This window comes from Schistocerca nitens, chromosome 3 (genome assembly GCF_023898315.1).
Source record: "Schistocerca nitens isolate TAMUIC-IGC-003100 chromosome 3, iqSchNite1.1, whole genome shotgun sequence".
NCBI classification, from domain to species: domain Eukaryota; kingdom Metazoa; phylum Arthropoda; class Insecta; order Orthoptera; family Acrididae; genus Schistocerca; species Schistocerca nitens.
In genome coordinates, this window is record NC_064616.1 from 271,686,245 (window position 1) to 271,704,816 (window position 18,572).

Here is an 18,572-nt window from a genome sequence, read left to right on the forward strand (position 1 = left end):
TAGTTAGCGTCTCAACAAGCACGCTGCACCTCGCTGTATACGGTTACTATCCCCTGTTATTCGTATGGGTCCCACACACTTTAGCAATGTTCTACAACGGTTCGCATGAGAGTTTTCAGCAGTATCCTTTGTTGATCGATTGCATTTCCCAGTATCATACCAATAATCCGGATTACACCACTTGCTTTACCTACGACTGAGCCTCTTACCATTCCATTAAATATCCCTGTAAGGATTTTACACTCTGGAATTTGTTCGCGCTTATTGACTCCCGTAGTGGCTCACTGATATTTTAGCCATTAGCCACTACTTTTTATGAAGTGCACAATTTTACATTTCTGAACATTTGAGGAGAGTTGCAGCCTTTTCATCACTTTGCAATCTCATTAAGATCTGAATGTTCGTCCAGGTTTTTTTTTTTGTTTTGTTTTAAGACAATAGTTCATTACAGAAAACTGCGTTATCTGCGATGAGTGAGTTTACTGTTAATATTAGCTACCAGGTCGTTAAGATATAACATTAACAGAAAGTGTGTCCATAAACTTCCCTGTCAAACACAAGTGAGACATTTCATGATCGCCCGCATCTCGTGGTCGTGCGGTAGCGTTCTCGCTTCCCACGCCCGGGTTCCCGGGTTCGATTCCCGGCGGGGTCAGGGATTTTCTCTGCCTCGTGATGGCTGGGTGTTGTGTGCTGTCCTTAGGTTAGTCAGGTTTAAGTAGTTCTAAGTTCTAGGGGACTTATGACCACAGCAGTTGAGTCCCATAGTGCTCAGAGCCATTTTGAACATTTCATGATCAGTTATGGATTAAAGTTATCTATTCAGAAAGGCAGTCTAGGTGTTCTTGAAACACTAACTATTCAAGACCTCGTTATTAGGAACTTATTTTACGCCATATACGTTCTCTGGCAAAGTGACACCGTATGGCCGTGCGTCTACATTTATGATCACACAATTTAAATCACATTCATGGTAACATCAGTACTGCTAGTTACGGTGGTGGTGGCGGTCTGACAGGCAATGAGCGTATTGCACAATATTAGCGTGTGTTTTTTCCCTTCGGACGATTACTTGGAAGTTTGAAGCTTATTTGTATACGCGCCACTCAGCATCCATATCTTTATAATTTACGCATGTAGATACATGGTATGCCTTTGTGCGAACCCGATAATCGCATAAAATAATCTGTTTCTATTTTTGAGAGCGCAACATCTGGTCTCTACCGTCGGAGCTAAAGTGCGAGAATGGAGGTAAAACATACAAAACAGTTTAAAAATATAAACTAAATGTCAAACCGCGCGCACACAAAATGTAGTTGGCCCATCGATTTCAATACTGAGAAGCCAGTCACTTATTCATTAAGGGGAGCAACCAAAAAGTTAAAGCACGAACCCAGAATAGTTTTTTTTGAAAGGGAGTAATATGCTACTGCAGTGTTCATCAAAAGCTGGCGTGTATTACCTATTCAAATAAGCAGCTGCCCTCTCTTCAGCATCTAAGATTTATTCCGTTAATGTGTACGGCGATTAGAACACTTTATGTAACACAAACTGCCTTGTCCATCGATCGGAGATGGGTAAGTATTGACTCGGCCGCACCAGTATGGCCGGAAGGTGGTAGGCTAAGGTAGCACAGTTTGTTTACCTGGCCACAGCTTACTAGTGTACTACCTGTACTCTTCCCACCCACATGTTACACTGACTCAACAGCGACATGACAGCTTGCGGGAGAATGGCACACTGAGTCATACTGTGTTCGTTGCAGACCACCTTGGGTGCTGCGTCACCTTGTCTCATTTCACCGGATGCCTACATGCTCAGGTAACCAACTGACAGTCTCTCAATCACATCTTTTAGAGCATGAACGCGCACGGGAATCCGAGCAGATATAAAATTTATTACGCCCATCCGCTCCTGTGGTTAAGCATTTCGTATGGTTAACTCCCCGAGAAGGCCGATCCGGAAGAAATGCTCCAGGAGAGCTACTGCACACACTATGTAATTTTTTCTTTGAATCGTGGCTTTATATTGAATTAAAATTTATATACATTCCTTGAAATTAAAAATTACATTTGAAGAGAACCGACCTGCGTCAAATCCTAAACAATTGTGTGATTTCGAAGTCTAGACGAGATTTAAATCCAGCTTTGGTACAAAAATGAGCACTTGCCCTTTTTTCGGATCCCAAATAGGCCCGTCGTTCCTTGTAGCTTACAGAACAGCCCTTCAAAAAGTAGGTGAGTATGGTATGGTATGCAGATTCGAGTAAAACTTGTACACAGATCATGCCATGACAATTTGTCACCTCACAGGCTAAGCTCGGAATACTGCTGCTGCTAAATATCTATTGGTGGACGAACTATCCGCTATGGTGGACTGCGTCTAAAATACCTTTAAATGGGATTGCTTGGCACCGTATATTCAGGTATCGAACTGGGCTCGCACAAAACCGGATCATAGATGTTAGAGATAGTCTGGTCCCCTATACAGGTGAAACCTGGTTTTCGTGTCGTTCAGGTATGGCACCAAGCTAAATACACTGAAGAGCTAAATAAACTGGTACACCTGCCTAATATCATGCAGGGCACACGCGATCACACAAATGCCGCAACACGACGTGGCATGGACTCTACTAATATCTGTAGTGCTGGAGGGAACTGACCCCCATGAATCTTGCAGGGCTGTCCGTATATCCGTAATAGTACGAGGGGGTGGAGACCTCTTCTGAACGGCACGTTGAAAGGCATCCCAGATATGCTCAATGATGTTCATGTCTGGGGAGTTTGGTGACCAGCGGAATTGTTTAAAAATCAGAAGAGTGTTCCTGGAGCAATTCTGTAGCAGTTCTGGACGTGTGAGGTGTCGCATTGTCCTTCTGGAATTGCCTAAGTCCACCGGAATGCACAATGGACATGAATGGATGCAGGTTATCAGACAGAATGCTTACGTATGTATGTGTCACCTGTCAAAGTCGTATCTAGACTATCAGGGATCATAATACTCCAACTGCCCAGCACCACACCATTACAGAGCCTCCACCAGTCCCCTGCTGACATGCAGGGCCCATATATTCATGAAGTTGTCTCCATATCCGTATACATCCATCTGCTCGGTGTAACTTGAAAAAAGACTGGTCCGAGCTGGCAACAGGTTTCCAGTCATCAACCGTCGAATGTCTGTGTTGACGAGCCCAGGCGAGGCGTAAAGCTTGGTATCGTGCCGTCAGCAAGGGTACTGTATTCTGTATTTCGTTGAAGGGTTCGCACACTGATACTTGTTGATGGCCCAACATTGAAATCTGCAGCAGTTTGCGGAAGGGTTGCACTTCTCTTACGTTGAACGATTCCCTACAGTCGTCACTGGTCCCGTACTTGCAGCATCTTATCCGGCTGCAGCGATGTAGGATATTTGTTGTTTAGCCGGATTCCTGATATTCACGGTACGCTCGTGAAATTGTCGGAGGGAAAATCCCACTTCATCGCTACCTCGGAGATGCTGTGTCCCATTGCTGTTGCAGCGACTGTAACATCACGTCCAAACTCAAATCTTTATGACCTGCCACTGTAGCAGCAGTAACCGATCTAACAATTGCACCAGACACTTTTCTTACACAAGCGTTGCCGACCGCAGCGTCGTATTCTGCCTGTTTACGTATCTCTGTATTTTAATACGCATGGTTTTTACCAGTTTCTTTGGCGCCTCAGTGTATTTATCTACATGGTTAGACTCCAATTCACAGCTGAATACCTGGCAGATTGTTCATCGAACCACATTCAAGCTATTTCTCAACCGTTCCACACACTAACAGCGCGAGGGAAAAAACGAACATTAAACCTCTGCGTGCGAAATTACTCTTATTTTATTATGATGATCATTTCTCCCTGAGTAGGTGCGGGCCAACAAAATATTTTCGCAGTCTGAGGAGAAAGCTGGTGACTGAAATTTCAAGAGACGGTCCCGTCGCAACGAAAAACGCCTTTGTTTTAATGATTGCCACCCTAATTCTCGTATCACATCTGTGACACCCTCTCCTCTATTTCGCGATAATACTAAACGAACTGCACTTCTTTGAACTATATCGGTGTCTTCCGTCAATCCTATCTTATGTGGATCCCATACCGTGCAACAATTCTCCACAAGAGGGCGAAGAAGCGTGGTGTTGACAGTCTCTAGTAGACACGTTGCATTTCCTACGTGTTCTCTCAAAAATTTACTGTCTTTGCTTCGGTTTCCCACCAACATGATCTATGAGATAGGTATTACAGTTATTAATAATGTAAATAGGAACTAAGTGTATTGTTGACTTCACAGCCTTCATATGCTACAGCTTTATCATGTAAGCCTTCAGATATGTGAAATTTATCGTGTAATCGAAATTTAGCGGATTCCTTTTAGTACTCATGTGGATGACTTTCATATTTTTTTACTATTTGTAGTCAATCGCCACTTTTCGCACCTGGGTTTGATGTGGCGACTTTTAGAAGACGTTACACGTCAGCATCTTCTGCACACCATCTAAGAAGGCTGCTCACATTGTCTCCTAAATCGTTTATGTATATCAGGAAAAACAAAGGGCCTGTAACACTTCCTTGGGGAACGCCAGGAATAACTTCTGTTTTACTCGAGGACTTTCCATCAGTTACTACGAACTGTGACCTTTCTGACAGGCAATCACGAATCCTGTTGCACAACTGAGACGACACGCTATAGGCACGCAATTGATCAGAAGTCGCTTGTGAGGAACGGTGTCAAAAATCCTTCCGGAAATCTAAAAATATGGAATCAGTTTGACACCTCACGTCCATAGCACTTATTACTTCGTGAGCATAAAGAGCTACCTGTGCCTCGCAAGAACGTTATTTTCTGATAACGTATTCGCTATTTGTCAATATATCTTTTTCTTCGAGGTAATTCTTAATATTGTAACACAGCGTATGTTCTAAAATCCTACTGTAAATGGACTTTAGTTATGTGGGTCAGCAATTCAGCGGATTACTCCTATTTACTTTCTTTGTTACTGGTGTGTCCTGAGCAACTTCCAGTCTTTGGGTACCGATCTTTCGACGAACGAGCGGTTGTAAATGTTAAGTCTGGAGCTACTGTATCAGAATACAGACAGGAACCTAACTGGTATACAATCTGGAACAGAGGCCTTGCCTGTAACTGATTTAAGCTGCTTCGCTACACCTATGACTCTTGCTTCTAAGTTACTCATTTTGGCAATTGTTCTTTATTCGAATTCGAGAACATTTACTACCACTTTAGTGAAGGAATTTCTGTAAACCTTCTTTAGCAACTCTGCTTCAGTGGAACTTATCAGTAACATTACCATTGCTATCGCACAGTGAACGAACTGATTGCGTCTTTACGGTGTAATTTACATACGACCGCAATCGCTTAGGGCTTTCTGCCATATTTCGAGAAGTTTCGTTATGGGAACGATTAAAAGCATCTCTCATTGAAGATCGCGCTAAATTTCAAGCTTTTGCAAAACTTCCTCAATTCTGAACATTTGATGTCCATTTCTTTTGAATTTAAATCACATCTGGTATACGCTTACATGGATAGCATGATTGGATGGAGAGGAGAATTGTCTCTTAGGAAGGCGTCAAGCGAATTCTCTTTTTTAAATAGTAATATTTTGCATTTATTTTTGGTGGATTAAGGTGTTACGGTATTCACTCTTGCTACAACGTCATTGTGTTCACTAATCCCTGTAAGCACTATGATGCTCCCTAGTTGCTAGGCTTAGTTGTTGCTATGATATCAAGGATATTTTCGCAACCTTTTACATTTAGAGTAGGCTCCTGAACGATTTGTGCAAAATAATTTTCTGAGAAAGCATTTAGTACTGTTTCGGACGACGTTTTATGCCTACCACCTGCTTGTAACATGTATTTTCGTCAACATATCTAAAGTAGATTGAAGTCACCACAAACGATTACTGTGTGAGTTGAGTACTTAACTGAAACGACCGTCAAGTTTTCTTTGAATTGTTCAGCAACTATCATCATTGGCGAGGGTCAGTAGAAGAACCAATTAATAATTTATTCCGGTTGTGAAGTATAGCTTCTACCCAAACGAGCTCACAGAAACTATCTACTTCAATTTCACTACGTGGTAAACTAATTCTGACAGCAAGAAACACTCCAATTTATTTAATGCATCTTACCTGAACACGGCTAGTCCTCTAAATATTTCGACTGAATTTACCTCTGGCTTTTGTCAGTTTTCTGTACCTATAACGATCTGAGATTCAGTGTTTCTTTTCAGCGCTTGGAGCCTTGGTTCTTTCCTCATACAGCTACGACAATTTACAACTACAGTACTAACTGTTTCTAGGTATGGTCTACCCTCGTCCTGTGTTTGCCCTGCACCCTTTTTATATCGACGCCCTTTGTCGCTTCCCGAGAGCCTCTAACCTAAAAAAGGTCCCTTCCACACAGCCCCCACTACCGGTGTAGCTGCTTCCTGTGTGTAGTGGACTCCTGGCGGAAATCGAAACCCACCACCGTGTAGCCCAAGTAAAGGAATCTGCAGCCTACATGGGTGACAGAACCTTTACAGCATCTGATTCAGTCCCTTCACTCGGCTCTGTACCAAAGGTTCACAATCGGTATTGTAGAGAACGCTACAGATGGCAAGCTCCGCCTTCGTGTCGCAAGCAAGACTGGCTGTACCGATCACTTCAGTTAGCCACCCGAAATCGGAGAGAATCTCTTCCTATCCAGAGCGACAAACATCATTAGTACCAAAATGAGCCACCACTTACAGTTGGCTGCATCCTGTGCTCTTCGTGGCATCCGGAAACCCCTGTTCCCCGTCTTGAATGACTTCTCCCGGTATGCTCAGAGTGCACACTGGATTACTTCCTCTCCTTTGCAACCGTATCTCCAAGGGCGCATTACGCGCCTAACGTTGGAGCTCCCAAATACCGGTAATACTATGTCTCTGACTGCCTAGATCTTTCAGGAAGAGAGGCTTCCCCTGAAACAGGGCAGGCGACTGTGCCTGGCTCATGATGTTTATCAGACACAGTCAGCACCTGAAACCTGTTCATCAGGCGAACCTCGATCGGCCCCCCAGAAAGTGTTTCGCTGCCTGCCACCCCTTGGAATGACCTCCCACTCTTATCATGGGTGTGAGGTCAATCTCAGTGCGAGCAGTACCCGGGGCGACCACAATAATGGAGAGAACGCGCAGTGATGCCCATAGGCAAAAGCCTCTACCTGCACAACCAAAGCGAGCACCCCCTGGAGCTGTGAGTGAAGGCCCAGTAACTCAACTCGCATTCAAACACAGCAGTTCCAGTCCCTCTCCATACCGAAAACAGCCGAACTCTACGTCGCACAGTATTAAAACGCGAGACTGGCTCAAATACAGAAACACATAAAGTTTAGACTTTTAAACTACAAAGCACACAGGAAAAACTGAATAAGTAAGTCTTCACTATCTACAATCTTCGACACCTTTGCCTGTATATATTCACACCATCAATGGAGACATTCCGACAATATAGATAGTACACTATTTGACGAATTCATTTTGAATCGTCAGCAACGTTTCAGTGAGTTTCTTTCATGACATCGCATGAAAATGAATAGGAAACTTCATGTCACTTCGAGGCGACACTGCCACGCGGCTTAAGGCCTCGTCAGTAAGCTCTACGAGAAAACCTAGATTGACATATTATATCCTATGCCTAACAAAGTGTTAAATCATCGCTGAATGGCTAGTACGTCGTTAACAGCAAACTTCTATGTCAAAACGAAATCTAATAATTTTAGCAACAGGTCTGAATGACTGTTTATAGTCATATTTTCAGAGAGTGTTCGGGACTCCGCTGTTCAGTACAGAATGTCAAATCCAACACCTTTCAGGCATCTAATTTCCAAATTTATTTTATTCGGCTACCAGTTTTGGCTACCGGTTTTGAAATTAGACGGCTTAAAGGTGTTTGATTTGACATTCAGGTCCGAATGTCGCGGACTGAACGTAGAGTCCTAGATCTACACTATGGATAACAGTGTACTCATTGGCGATTGAAGATCTGTGGTGGTGAGACACAGCAAGTAAGATACTTACAGAAGAAAACTAGTCAAAGTACTCTTTTCAGCTTATAAAAATCAAGAGAACTATTTTAATACGAAATAACTGGCAAAAATAAAATTTACGTCTTACAAAGACTGGTCCTTCATCTCGCTGTAAATTGAAAAATCAAGACTGACCTGTATCTTATACAAGCCTTATATCACAAAACAGTGAATCGTGTTAACACTTACGCTTCGCAGTAAGGCTGCTTGTTGAAGCCTTTGTACGTCTTCATGCTGAGCGTCATGTTGCAGACTTGGCATTTGAAACAGAGCTTGTGCCACACCTAGAATTCAAATCTTACATTAGCACACACAGCATTAGTCACACCTTAAATTCTTAACATGAAACATACCAACTTTAAATACGTTATACAACAATGTATTTATTTAACTCCGGTTCTACCTCCGCAAGTGAACTATCATCATCTTTGACATGCAGACACACCAATACTACAGGTTCGAATCAGAAGCGTGAGAAGTGAGGAGTCGCTTTATACAGAAGCAGTTACTTCTGTCCCGAAAGCCGATATTAGCGGCCGAGAGATCTGTGTACCACATAGGCGTCCCAGGAAAAAACTGCCATCCAAAGCACATATAGTTAGGCAACACACATTTCCCAGAGTCTAAACGTAAGGCTGTTTTTTCAGCGCACTGTTCTACTGTTTCATTCGTCAATTCAATACACGTGCTACACTATGTAAAATGCACATATATTTCACGCGAACGTAAAAAAAAAAATACTAGGTTAGCAACACGCCGGCTCTTATGGCAGAATTTCATCTCTTGACATGCCAAAAAGCGGAAAGAAATGCTATTAAGTAATTCAGTGGATAACAAATGTTGATGTTATCCTTTATTTCTACATAAGAGAGATGATTAAGTGGTAAATACTATTCTCAGAATCAAGCAGCTGTGCCTGGGTTCTATTTTTTTCCACGATGTAGCGTTACGTCGTCTCATGAGTCAGTAATGGGCTCCTTTCATACACCTTTCTCCATCTGTAACATCGGTATATACTGCCTATTTGCAGTCTCATACAATCACGAAAATGAAAGGGAGAATGAAACAGCCTACATGATTGTTTCTATAAGGGGAGGGGGGGGGTGAGGGGAGGGATAAGGGAACTGTGGGCTAAGGGGCGGTGGGGAAGGGCGCTGATGAGCTACATTTAATTTGACTGATATACCATCATCTCATGAAAACTCCGAAAATGGGATTTAATACGTGGCACATTGTCTGGTCAGCAACTTGACGCCAATACTTCCGATCGTCATGCTGAGTAAATACTGGGAAAGGGAACTACAATTACCAGCATTAAGTCCTGCTACTCCTACATGGAACGTAGGTTGGCGATTATAGTTAAAAACAGAGAAACTCCTTAAATCACTATCTACAATCTTGGCTATAGCAACCCCCGTAACTAACAAAATGCAAAGTTTAACAAATATAATGCAAGGTTACAGATAAATAATTGGGGGATTAAAAAACAAAACAGACAACATAGCTTGCATAAACAAGCAATATGTATCAACAACGTCGTCGTAATTTAGGACGCCATAATTTAAAGGACTATTGTTACAATAGAGACCTGAAACAACCTAGGCTTTTTTCTAGTCGTCAGTTGAGGCATCTGGCGGCTATTCAAATGTATCAGGACTCCTTTTAGTCAGCGTATGAAGAAAGTGTTACACGATTTTTTTTCCATTAAGACAAACACGAAGTACCACTTTCTGACCTCAAAGCAGGGAAGTCATGTGCCACCCAACTATCTCCATTACTCAAACCGAGCGGGGTGGCTCACTGGTTAGCACACTGCACTCTCATTCTGGAGGACAGCAGTTCAAATCCCCGCTCGGCTATCCAGATTTAGGTTTTTCGTATTTCCCTAAATCGCTGCAGGCAAATACCGGAACGGTTCTTTTGAAAGCGGCACGACCGATTTCCTGCCCCATCATCAACAAAAACAAACCGAGCTTGTGCTCAGTTTCTAATGAGCCCGTTGTCATGGGACGTTACACAATAATCTTCCTTCCTTTCTTCCGTGTAATGGCTGAAGACAACAGCAACCCACCTATATGGGTCGCGGCCATTGGTCTGTTCCACCAATCTTAACTTGCCCCATTTGACCATTGTGAAGCCTATTGTGCTTACGAAACTGGTATAATAGGCTACTGGACAATTTCTGAGAAGCCTTCTTGGCTATAGCAACCGCCAGATCATGTCCTGAACTCCAATGTTATCTTGTTTCCCAACGGAATAGGGCCTTCTTTGATTGACCGAGAACAACAGTGAAACATTCTCAGGTAAAGCTGTCCCCAGCCGGAAGGTCGGTTCCCACAGCAGGTTCAAATGGCTCTGAGCACTATGGGACTTAACATCTGAGGTCATCAGTCCCCTAGAACTTAGAACTACTTAAACCTAACTAACCTAAGGACACCACACACATCCATGCCCGAGGCAGGATTCGAACCTGCGACCGTAGCGGTCACGCGATTTCCAGATTCAAGCGCCTAGAACCGCACGGCCACACCGGCCGGGCCAACAGCAGGATGCTTTAATTAACGTTGTCTACTGGAGGTGATATGCCTGTCTTCCTCCAACATCTGAAGTTTCTTGCCCAGGTAGTTCTAGGGATACCAACAGTTTAAAGGTAGCGTTTGACGAAAACTTTCTAATGGGAATACCTTTCCAGGTCGTACAAATTATCAGAGAGCAAATTGGCATTTTTCATTCTACTTTGCAGGAAAAAATCTGGAGCGTCCAAGGAATCAACCTCGAATCTTTTCATTTGTAGTTAAATGTACAGAGAGAGCCTCTGAGTCAATTTTGCCAAACTTATGAAGTGGATATTTCTACCGGCTGCTGTCATGCACAGGGTTGATCTAAGACGTGGGCTGCTCCACAAGCACGTATCGCATTTGACGGTACCAGGACGGTCAAATGTATTTTTAAGGTGATACAACGAATACGAATTCATATGCAGAAATCTGAGTGTGAAATAACAGAGCCTCTTCTTGAAAGGGAGGAAGGACTAAAATTCAACATTGTTATCATGAAGGATGGAATACGAGCTCAACCTGAAGAAGGGTGGGAGATGAAATCAGGCATGCCCTTTCCAATGGCAGAGTCTCTGCATTCGCACTGGGTGATGTAGAGAAACTAAGGAAAGTACTAATCTGGACCACTCCACGAGAATTACAGCTCTACCTCTCCCGAATACGAATCCGAATCCACTGCAACACGCTGCTCCGTCGTCTTCATGGAAAACGATCTACAGTGAATACCTTTTCAGGTCTTCATACAAATTACGTGGTCATGAAGAAATCGTGCAAATAATTCATTCGGATAATATTTATGTAAGAGGGGGCAATATTCTAAAACTAGAATTTTTTCATACTACTGATTTTATGAGTCTAAAAACAAGCCTTGCCCTATGAATTTGACACTATGTACACCAGACTTACTGCATCTCAAAAGGCACGCATATAATCAAAGCAAATAATGATACTAATATGAATACATCCTTTCTCATTTAATGATCTGTATTTTCAGCCTCATGGTTAAATGCTGCGTATATAATGTGGAAATTATGTTTTGCATTTAACGAACAATTCTTGTTTTAATGTCCAAACACGTTTTTCCATCTTCAGTGGGTTCATTTACTCTGTCAAATAACACACAAAGAACTTTTGCACCATATACATATCAGTTTGAGATATGGTATTTACATCAATAAAACGGTTCAAATGGCTCTGAGCACTATGGGACTTAATATCTGAGGTCATCAGTCCCCTAGAACTACTTAAACCTAACTAACCTAAGGACATTACACACAGCCATGCCCCAGGCAGGATTCGAACTTGCGACCGTAGCGGTCACGCGGTTCCAGACTGTAGCGCCTAGAACCGCACCGCCACAACGGCCGGCTCATCAATAAAAGTATTAAATAATACTGACAGGAAATTATATATATATATATATATATATATATATATATATATATATATATATATATATATATATATATATATATTATATATATATATATCTCAGTGTTCAATGCCTATGTTCATATAGCCGTCTGACATTCGCAGTACAACTATTACTTAACTCCAGTTTATCATTTGTATCTACGAAATATGTTTGGGTATTACAGCAAAAAGAACTGTTTGCCCAATGTAGAAACATTTCCTTATCTACAGGGCGTCCAAGGAGGAATGTTCAGTATTCAGGGACATGATAGATATCATTTGAAGCAAGGAATTTCATATGGGCATATACCCTAATCCGAATGGTTTCCGAGAGAACACATTTAAGGTAAATTGTTTTCTGTAAAGCCCACCCGGTTAGCCGTGCGAACTAACGCACTGCTTTCCGGGCGGGAAGGCGTGCTGCTCCCCGGCACGAATCCGCCCGGCGGATTAGTGTCGAGATCCGGTGTGCCGGCCCGTCTGTGGATGGGTTTTAAGGCGGTTTTCCATCCGCCTTGGCGAATGCGGACTGGTTCCCCTTATTCCGCCTCGGTTAAATTATGTCTACGATTGCTGCGCAAACACTTTTTCCACGAACGCGTACACCGTACTTACTTTACCACGCAAACACGTGGGTTACACGCGGTCAGGAATCTAATCCGGGACCCCGTGATCCAGAAGCAGCAACGCTACCCCCTAGAGCACGAGCTGCGGACTTCAGACGTGGACAAAGTCGCCGTGTGCTAGTAGTAGGACTATGCCGCTCCAATGCAACAATGTGCTGCTGTTCCTTCACAGGTTGTTTAACTACATGTTCAAAAGAAAAACGGGAACTTTTAAGAATACCCGTTTCACACAATTTGCTGAAAGTTCTGGTAAACACTACAATTAGAAAGCTCTATGCAACAGAAACTGCAGATCATTTTGCCATTTTCATTGTGAAATTGGTGACTTATTCGTGTCTGGGGTAATAATAGATGGCCGTTTGCCTGGGTTGTCTGCTAGCGTAGTGAAAGGTGTGTGATACTGCAAGGGAGGTCTGGTTTGTTTTCGGTTCTAATCTCGATGGAGACAGATTGATTAAAGAAATTTGAAGAAATTATCGCGCCCCCAATACGTTTTACTGCTACCTTTATTCTGTACCGGCGCCCTGTGGATGTCAATATGAATTGACTTAAGTGTGGCACTGAATGATTTTTAACTGAATTTCGTTATGAATCTTCACGCATTGCTAAATTTGCACACGTTCATGGTAGGTCAGCAACGGTAATCCAGTATGACTAGTCTGAACGTTGACACAGACCGTTTCGCGGCCGAATGCGCATATTATTTTCCTAATCCGTAACGATATGGGGTACTTTGTATTACTAAAACAGTTATGTGATCTCGAGAAGCTGAAATTCATTTTTAGTAGTACAGTTAATACTAATTAGTTTTCTTCTTTCATTTATATCTTATATTTACGTGTTGTGTTTAACACACATTCAGCATTAATATGGCCTGACATAGTTCGGATACTTTTTCAATTTCACGCCTGCGCATACTATGTTGGTAGCACTTCGTCCCCTTGCCTGTGTAGCAGACTTTAAAGCTGTGCGGATCAGCATAACTAAGAGGCGAGGGGTCTCGCTGGTTTTGTCCACGACTGTACATTTTGGCAATATATTCCTTAAAAACAAGGAACATGTCGTCTAAGTTATGGACTGTACGTGATTGTGCAACAGAAGTTTGTATATAAGGCGGCAAACATGGACAAAATGAAAGTTCAACCACAACGTGATTACATGTGTATTGTGTCTTTGTGTCTTCTTTCGGACATACACATACAATTAAGGCAAACACAAGCCAAGAATCATTTCTGTGCGGATGCACACGCTCGAACACAAGCGGGAATAGGCCTTACCAGCAGCATTGAGATTAATGGGCAGGGAACACTACTTTCGTAGTGTGTTGAGTATATGGAGAATGTGGGTCTGCTTGGAGGGAGGGGGGGGGGGGGAGTGCTTGTGATAAATCCGCGCTAACTACTGTCTCCTAGATGGCTTAGGGGTTAGAGCGCCTGGCTAGTACGCAGGAGATCCCATGTTCGAATCCCACTTGGGCACACATTTTCAACTCCCCCCGTTAATTTCTATCAACTTCCCGTACACAGCTGATGTTTTTAATTCATTGAAATTTCACATGATTAAATACAGCGTATTCAGCCTGTTAATATACGGATTGTTCTGGCTTGATACTGAAAATCTGACGTTGAAGAAATACTGTTATGTATCAACGAAAGTAACCAGCGAAAACTGTCACTGATTAATACGCCTGAAACTGGAGAAATAGAAAATGAACCTAAAAAGAGCCACTCAACTTTGATGTCATCTGTAATATTCTTTTTTGCTCATGAACTCGTCATGGTGGTGGTGGTAAATATCTGACGGCCGCTCTCCCGCAGCCACGATGGAGCAACAGAGACTTTTTACAACTGTTCAAGACCGTCTAAACAAACTATTTCTGTTTTGATCAAGTTGTTCAGCAGGACAAAGAGACGAATTCTTTAATGAATGGGAAACGGATTTCAGGCAGATATATTGCAGGAACTTTTACTATGTGGTCGGTCTTTAAATGGTCCCTTTCCGCAACTCGATAACGGTTGTGTTAGGAAGCGACGAAAGATGGATTGAGGACTCCATGTTCGCTACGTTCTGTGAAGGCCCGCATCCGCCAGGAGTGCAGAACAGCGACAAAACCGTCCAGTGACATGGAAGTGGTATCATTTAGCGTTAAGAGCCTGACAATACACAAATCCTAGTTAATGGTGCTTTCTAATGCTACAGTTTTCACCGTTCCACTCAACAATTTTATATTTTGTAGTAGTATCATCGAAGACAAACAGCTTTAGAAATGCGTCAGAATTCTGTAAAGAACAAGAAGTCTGTATCCATCATTCAAGTAGGGAGTAAATGGCGCCCTCCCTGCCCCCCCCCCCCCCCCAACCTCTTGAGGACGCATATGAGCCCCAACAGCTTCTGACATGCACACAATTAGACATTGTTGATAGTCCTTTTGTTCATCTGAGCGTTCAATTGCTCAACAGTTTCACGTCTGCTCGCCCGTACGCATCTTTGCAGCCGTCTCTAAACCCTCTCATCTATGGCCAGTGGTGCATCACAGGTGCCTCGACGTCGATTTTGGATAGCGCTATTTTGCTGTGCACGGTGTACTTTAACCAGGGCGGCAAGCGAACTGTTTACGAGCTACGCCGTTTCGGAAATGTTTCCACCCTTGGCCGGAAAGCCGATGGTCACGTCATCTGGACGTCAGATAAATCGCTCCGATTCAGCATTATGACAATGACTGCACTGTCTTCCGCACCCCCCCCCCCCCCATCCGAAACACTTTATACACCCTCCACTGATAGTGCTGCCACCTAGTCTGATTATTGCACGTTGACGTCTAACATAGGCGGTGGTCGGTGGTTACAATGTTACTGGACCGTGAATGACTGGGCGGCAGGCAGGTCACATTCTTCTATCAGTGCCTACATGCGAAGAGATTTACTTTATTTCCAGTGACGTACTACATCGAAGAGGGTGTTTGGTGGGGTAAGGAAGGAAAATCCGCGCATGTCTGACGACGCTGATGACAGGTGTTCAAGGGGCTGAACGACATGGTTGTTAGTCCTTTCACTCTCACAATCGACGAGCCACAAGTTATGCGAGTAATATGGATGGTGTCCGATGAAGAGCTAACGCTGCCACATAAATGGCGGATGGTGGTTTTACTTCAGTATATTTGAAGATCCGGTGTCAGTTTGTGCTGGCAGGAGGACCAGGTAGAACTTTCCTGAATTTAGTAGGACGGACACTGCCCGTGATGCATACGTGCCTCGGCGTCAAGAAGACCACACACATTCGTGTATTGCAAAGGTTGTATGGAAGTTCATGAATGGCACAGATCAAAGGTACGCCTATGTGGAATTTTAGATCGGCCTTTGCAACTACTGCATACGCGGGACACAGGTTCGATTCCTGGTACATAATGCCAGGGACTTCTCTGAGGGAAGACTAGTACGGGGCACACTCAGTCTCGCCACAACTGAGGCGCTACTCGACCCATCAGTAGCGGTCCGCAAGTCAAGAAACCCCACAACGACCGGGAAAGCGGTGTGCTGACCACATATCCTATGACGCCATTGGCAGATGACGACACGGAGGGCCTGACCAGTGTTTTACTTTAACCCAACCAGATAAAAAACGGGGGTTTTTAAAAACCCATTCAAAGGAAACGCCAAAACTCAACTATACTTAATTACGGATATTTAATTAACATACAGAATGTTACATAGTTAGCCTTCCACAATTTTAACAAAAGCCACATTTATTCACAAAAATTTATTAATACTGTGTTTTAACTTTTCTTGCAACATAAAAGACACAGCTAAGTAACATTTACACTTCCTGGAGAAAAAACAAAACCTATAATGTGATTTAGACTGAACATGACTAAAGTACAACGGGGCGAGGCGGAGCAGTGGCTAGCGCACTGGACGGTTCAAACACGCGTCCGGCTATCCTGATTTAGGTTTTCCGTGATTTTCCTAAATCGCTTCAGGCAAATGCCGGGATGGTTCCTTCGAAAGGGCACGGCCGACTTCCTTCCCCATCATTCACTAATCCGATGGGACGGATGACCCCTCTGTTTGGCCCCCTCCCCCAAATTTACCAACCATCTAACTGAAGTACAATTTACTACTTTTTAGTAGTATGCAGTAATTTGTAGATATCGACTAATTTCTCGGCTCTTTTCGCTCCTAAATTACTTCTTAATTTTGAAGAAACAAGCCCATACGTGGAGAAGATTCTCTCAATGCATGCAGTGCTGGTATGGCAAGAAAAGAGGCACCAATAAGGAAGATTTATGAATGGGTTAGCATTTTGAGCAGATTACTCATAGGAATTTAGCTTCTTCTCATTATCAAGAGAAATCTGGTCTTCAGCAACCTACAAGCATTGTTCAGACAGAACAGACGCCACATACCTACATCACAATTCAACTATTTAATCACCGATACAAAAAAATTTAAGAATCAATAAAACACACAAAAACGCAATTTTATCCACTGCGTTTCTTTTAGAAAATACCCAGGTTTTTCTAAACTCTTGGCACTACTGGTCCGTCCAGGGCCAAAACGAGGATCTATACCATTTAACTTCAAACTAGGAATCGGTGAGCAGGAAAATATTTGTCAGTTTGAGGCAAGTATATGAGACCTGTGCATTGAAACTAATTCAGCAGTGTAGACGCCGCATACAGAGGGACAGGAGTGTTGTTTATGAACGTTTTTGTCGATAAACATATAGCAGACTCATTGTCCTTTCCGCCACCAGTGTGTATCAGAGTAAAGGCTGCGTTGTAGTCGAGGACCGGATATAACCTGTTGCAATGAATTAAGAGTCCGTGTGATCCTTTATGCCACACCGGAGGACACTTCCCAACCTAAGTCGAGACGAACACCAAGGTGTCGTCTCATTTGTGGGGCACGGGTGAGGTGGGGGCAAGTTATCGCCAGAGTAAAAACACTTGCCATTGCTTCTCTTCTAGCCTAACCTCTGCTGGTCTCATTTTTTTCCAAATAATTCACGAAGAGCGCAGTGTAATAATGATTTTATAGCCTCAAATAAAGCTTACACGAGTAGTTAACAGATTTTGGCGACGTATCTCTGAAGATCAAATAACGATAAGACTCGTCCGGAGAGGGTAAGTCGCAAGCTAACTTGCGACTTACGTGCTCAGGGTCTGGAAGGCCAAAACAGAGGCAGTTTCTGACCACAAAGCCACACACCTGTTGTCTAGCAGGGTTAAAAACAATGTCAGGAAAATTTTACTATAATATTAATTCCCTCCCTTCCCCCTTTCCGCCGAGAAGTGTTTACAAAGAGGTATTAAGAGTAATGTACACATACAAGTTTCCCTGAGCTGCTCTATGTGTGGTAACCACGTTGGTTTTGTAACAGCAGTTCTGAAAAGCTTCCAGCTATTGGATAGCCAGGCATTCAGGCTGTGAGTGGGCAGATCAAATTCTCTAGAAGTGCAGCACCCACGATTTTGTTGGCGAAAAATTATAGCTATTTTATGCTCAGAGACGTCTTCTGAAGGGTCCTTACAAGATGGCATTTTGGTGACCATAATAATATCCAACTCTAGCACAAATAGCTGCCAATGACATGTAAGACCGACAATACATTTTTCAATTTCGTTTATTTGAACTGTGAAAAGGGTAGCACTCAAAAATTAACCCTATGGATCAACGTGGTATTTATGTTGATTGACAAGTTTAGTACGAACTAACTTAAATGTTTATGAGAAAGAGATGTTTAGTAAAAGCCGGAGGTTACACTGGAAGTGTCAAAAGTAACGTGTTTAAGATATGGTGTCACCGCGTTGTCTTAAGACTTTTTCGTAACAGTTTTCTTCGTCGTCGTCTAAACCAGGTACAATGATACTTTCCGTCCACTAA

The 18,572-nt window shown here is 43.0% G+C and overlaps 1 protein-coding gene across 2 annotated transcripts in view; it reads right to left on the reverse strand.

Moving 5' to 3' along the window:
* LOC126248237 (LIM and SH3 domain protein Lasp) overlaps positions 1-18,572 on the reverse strand; it is a 169,706-nt gene that overhangs the window by 127,979 nt on the left and 23,155 nt on the right. For both annotated transcript variants that reach the window (XM_049949073.1, XM_049949072.1), the window contains exon 2: positions 8,283-8,377. In XM_049949073.1, the coding sequence (XP_049805030.1) occupies positions 8,283-8,377 (95 nt within the window). The remainder of the gene's footprint in view (positions 1-8,282; positions 8,378-18,572) is intronic.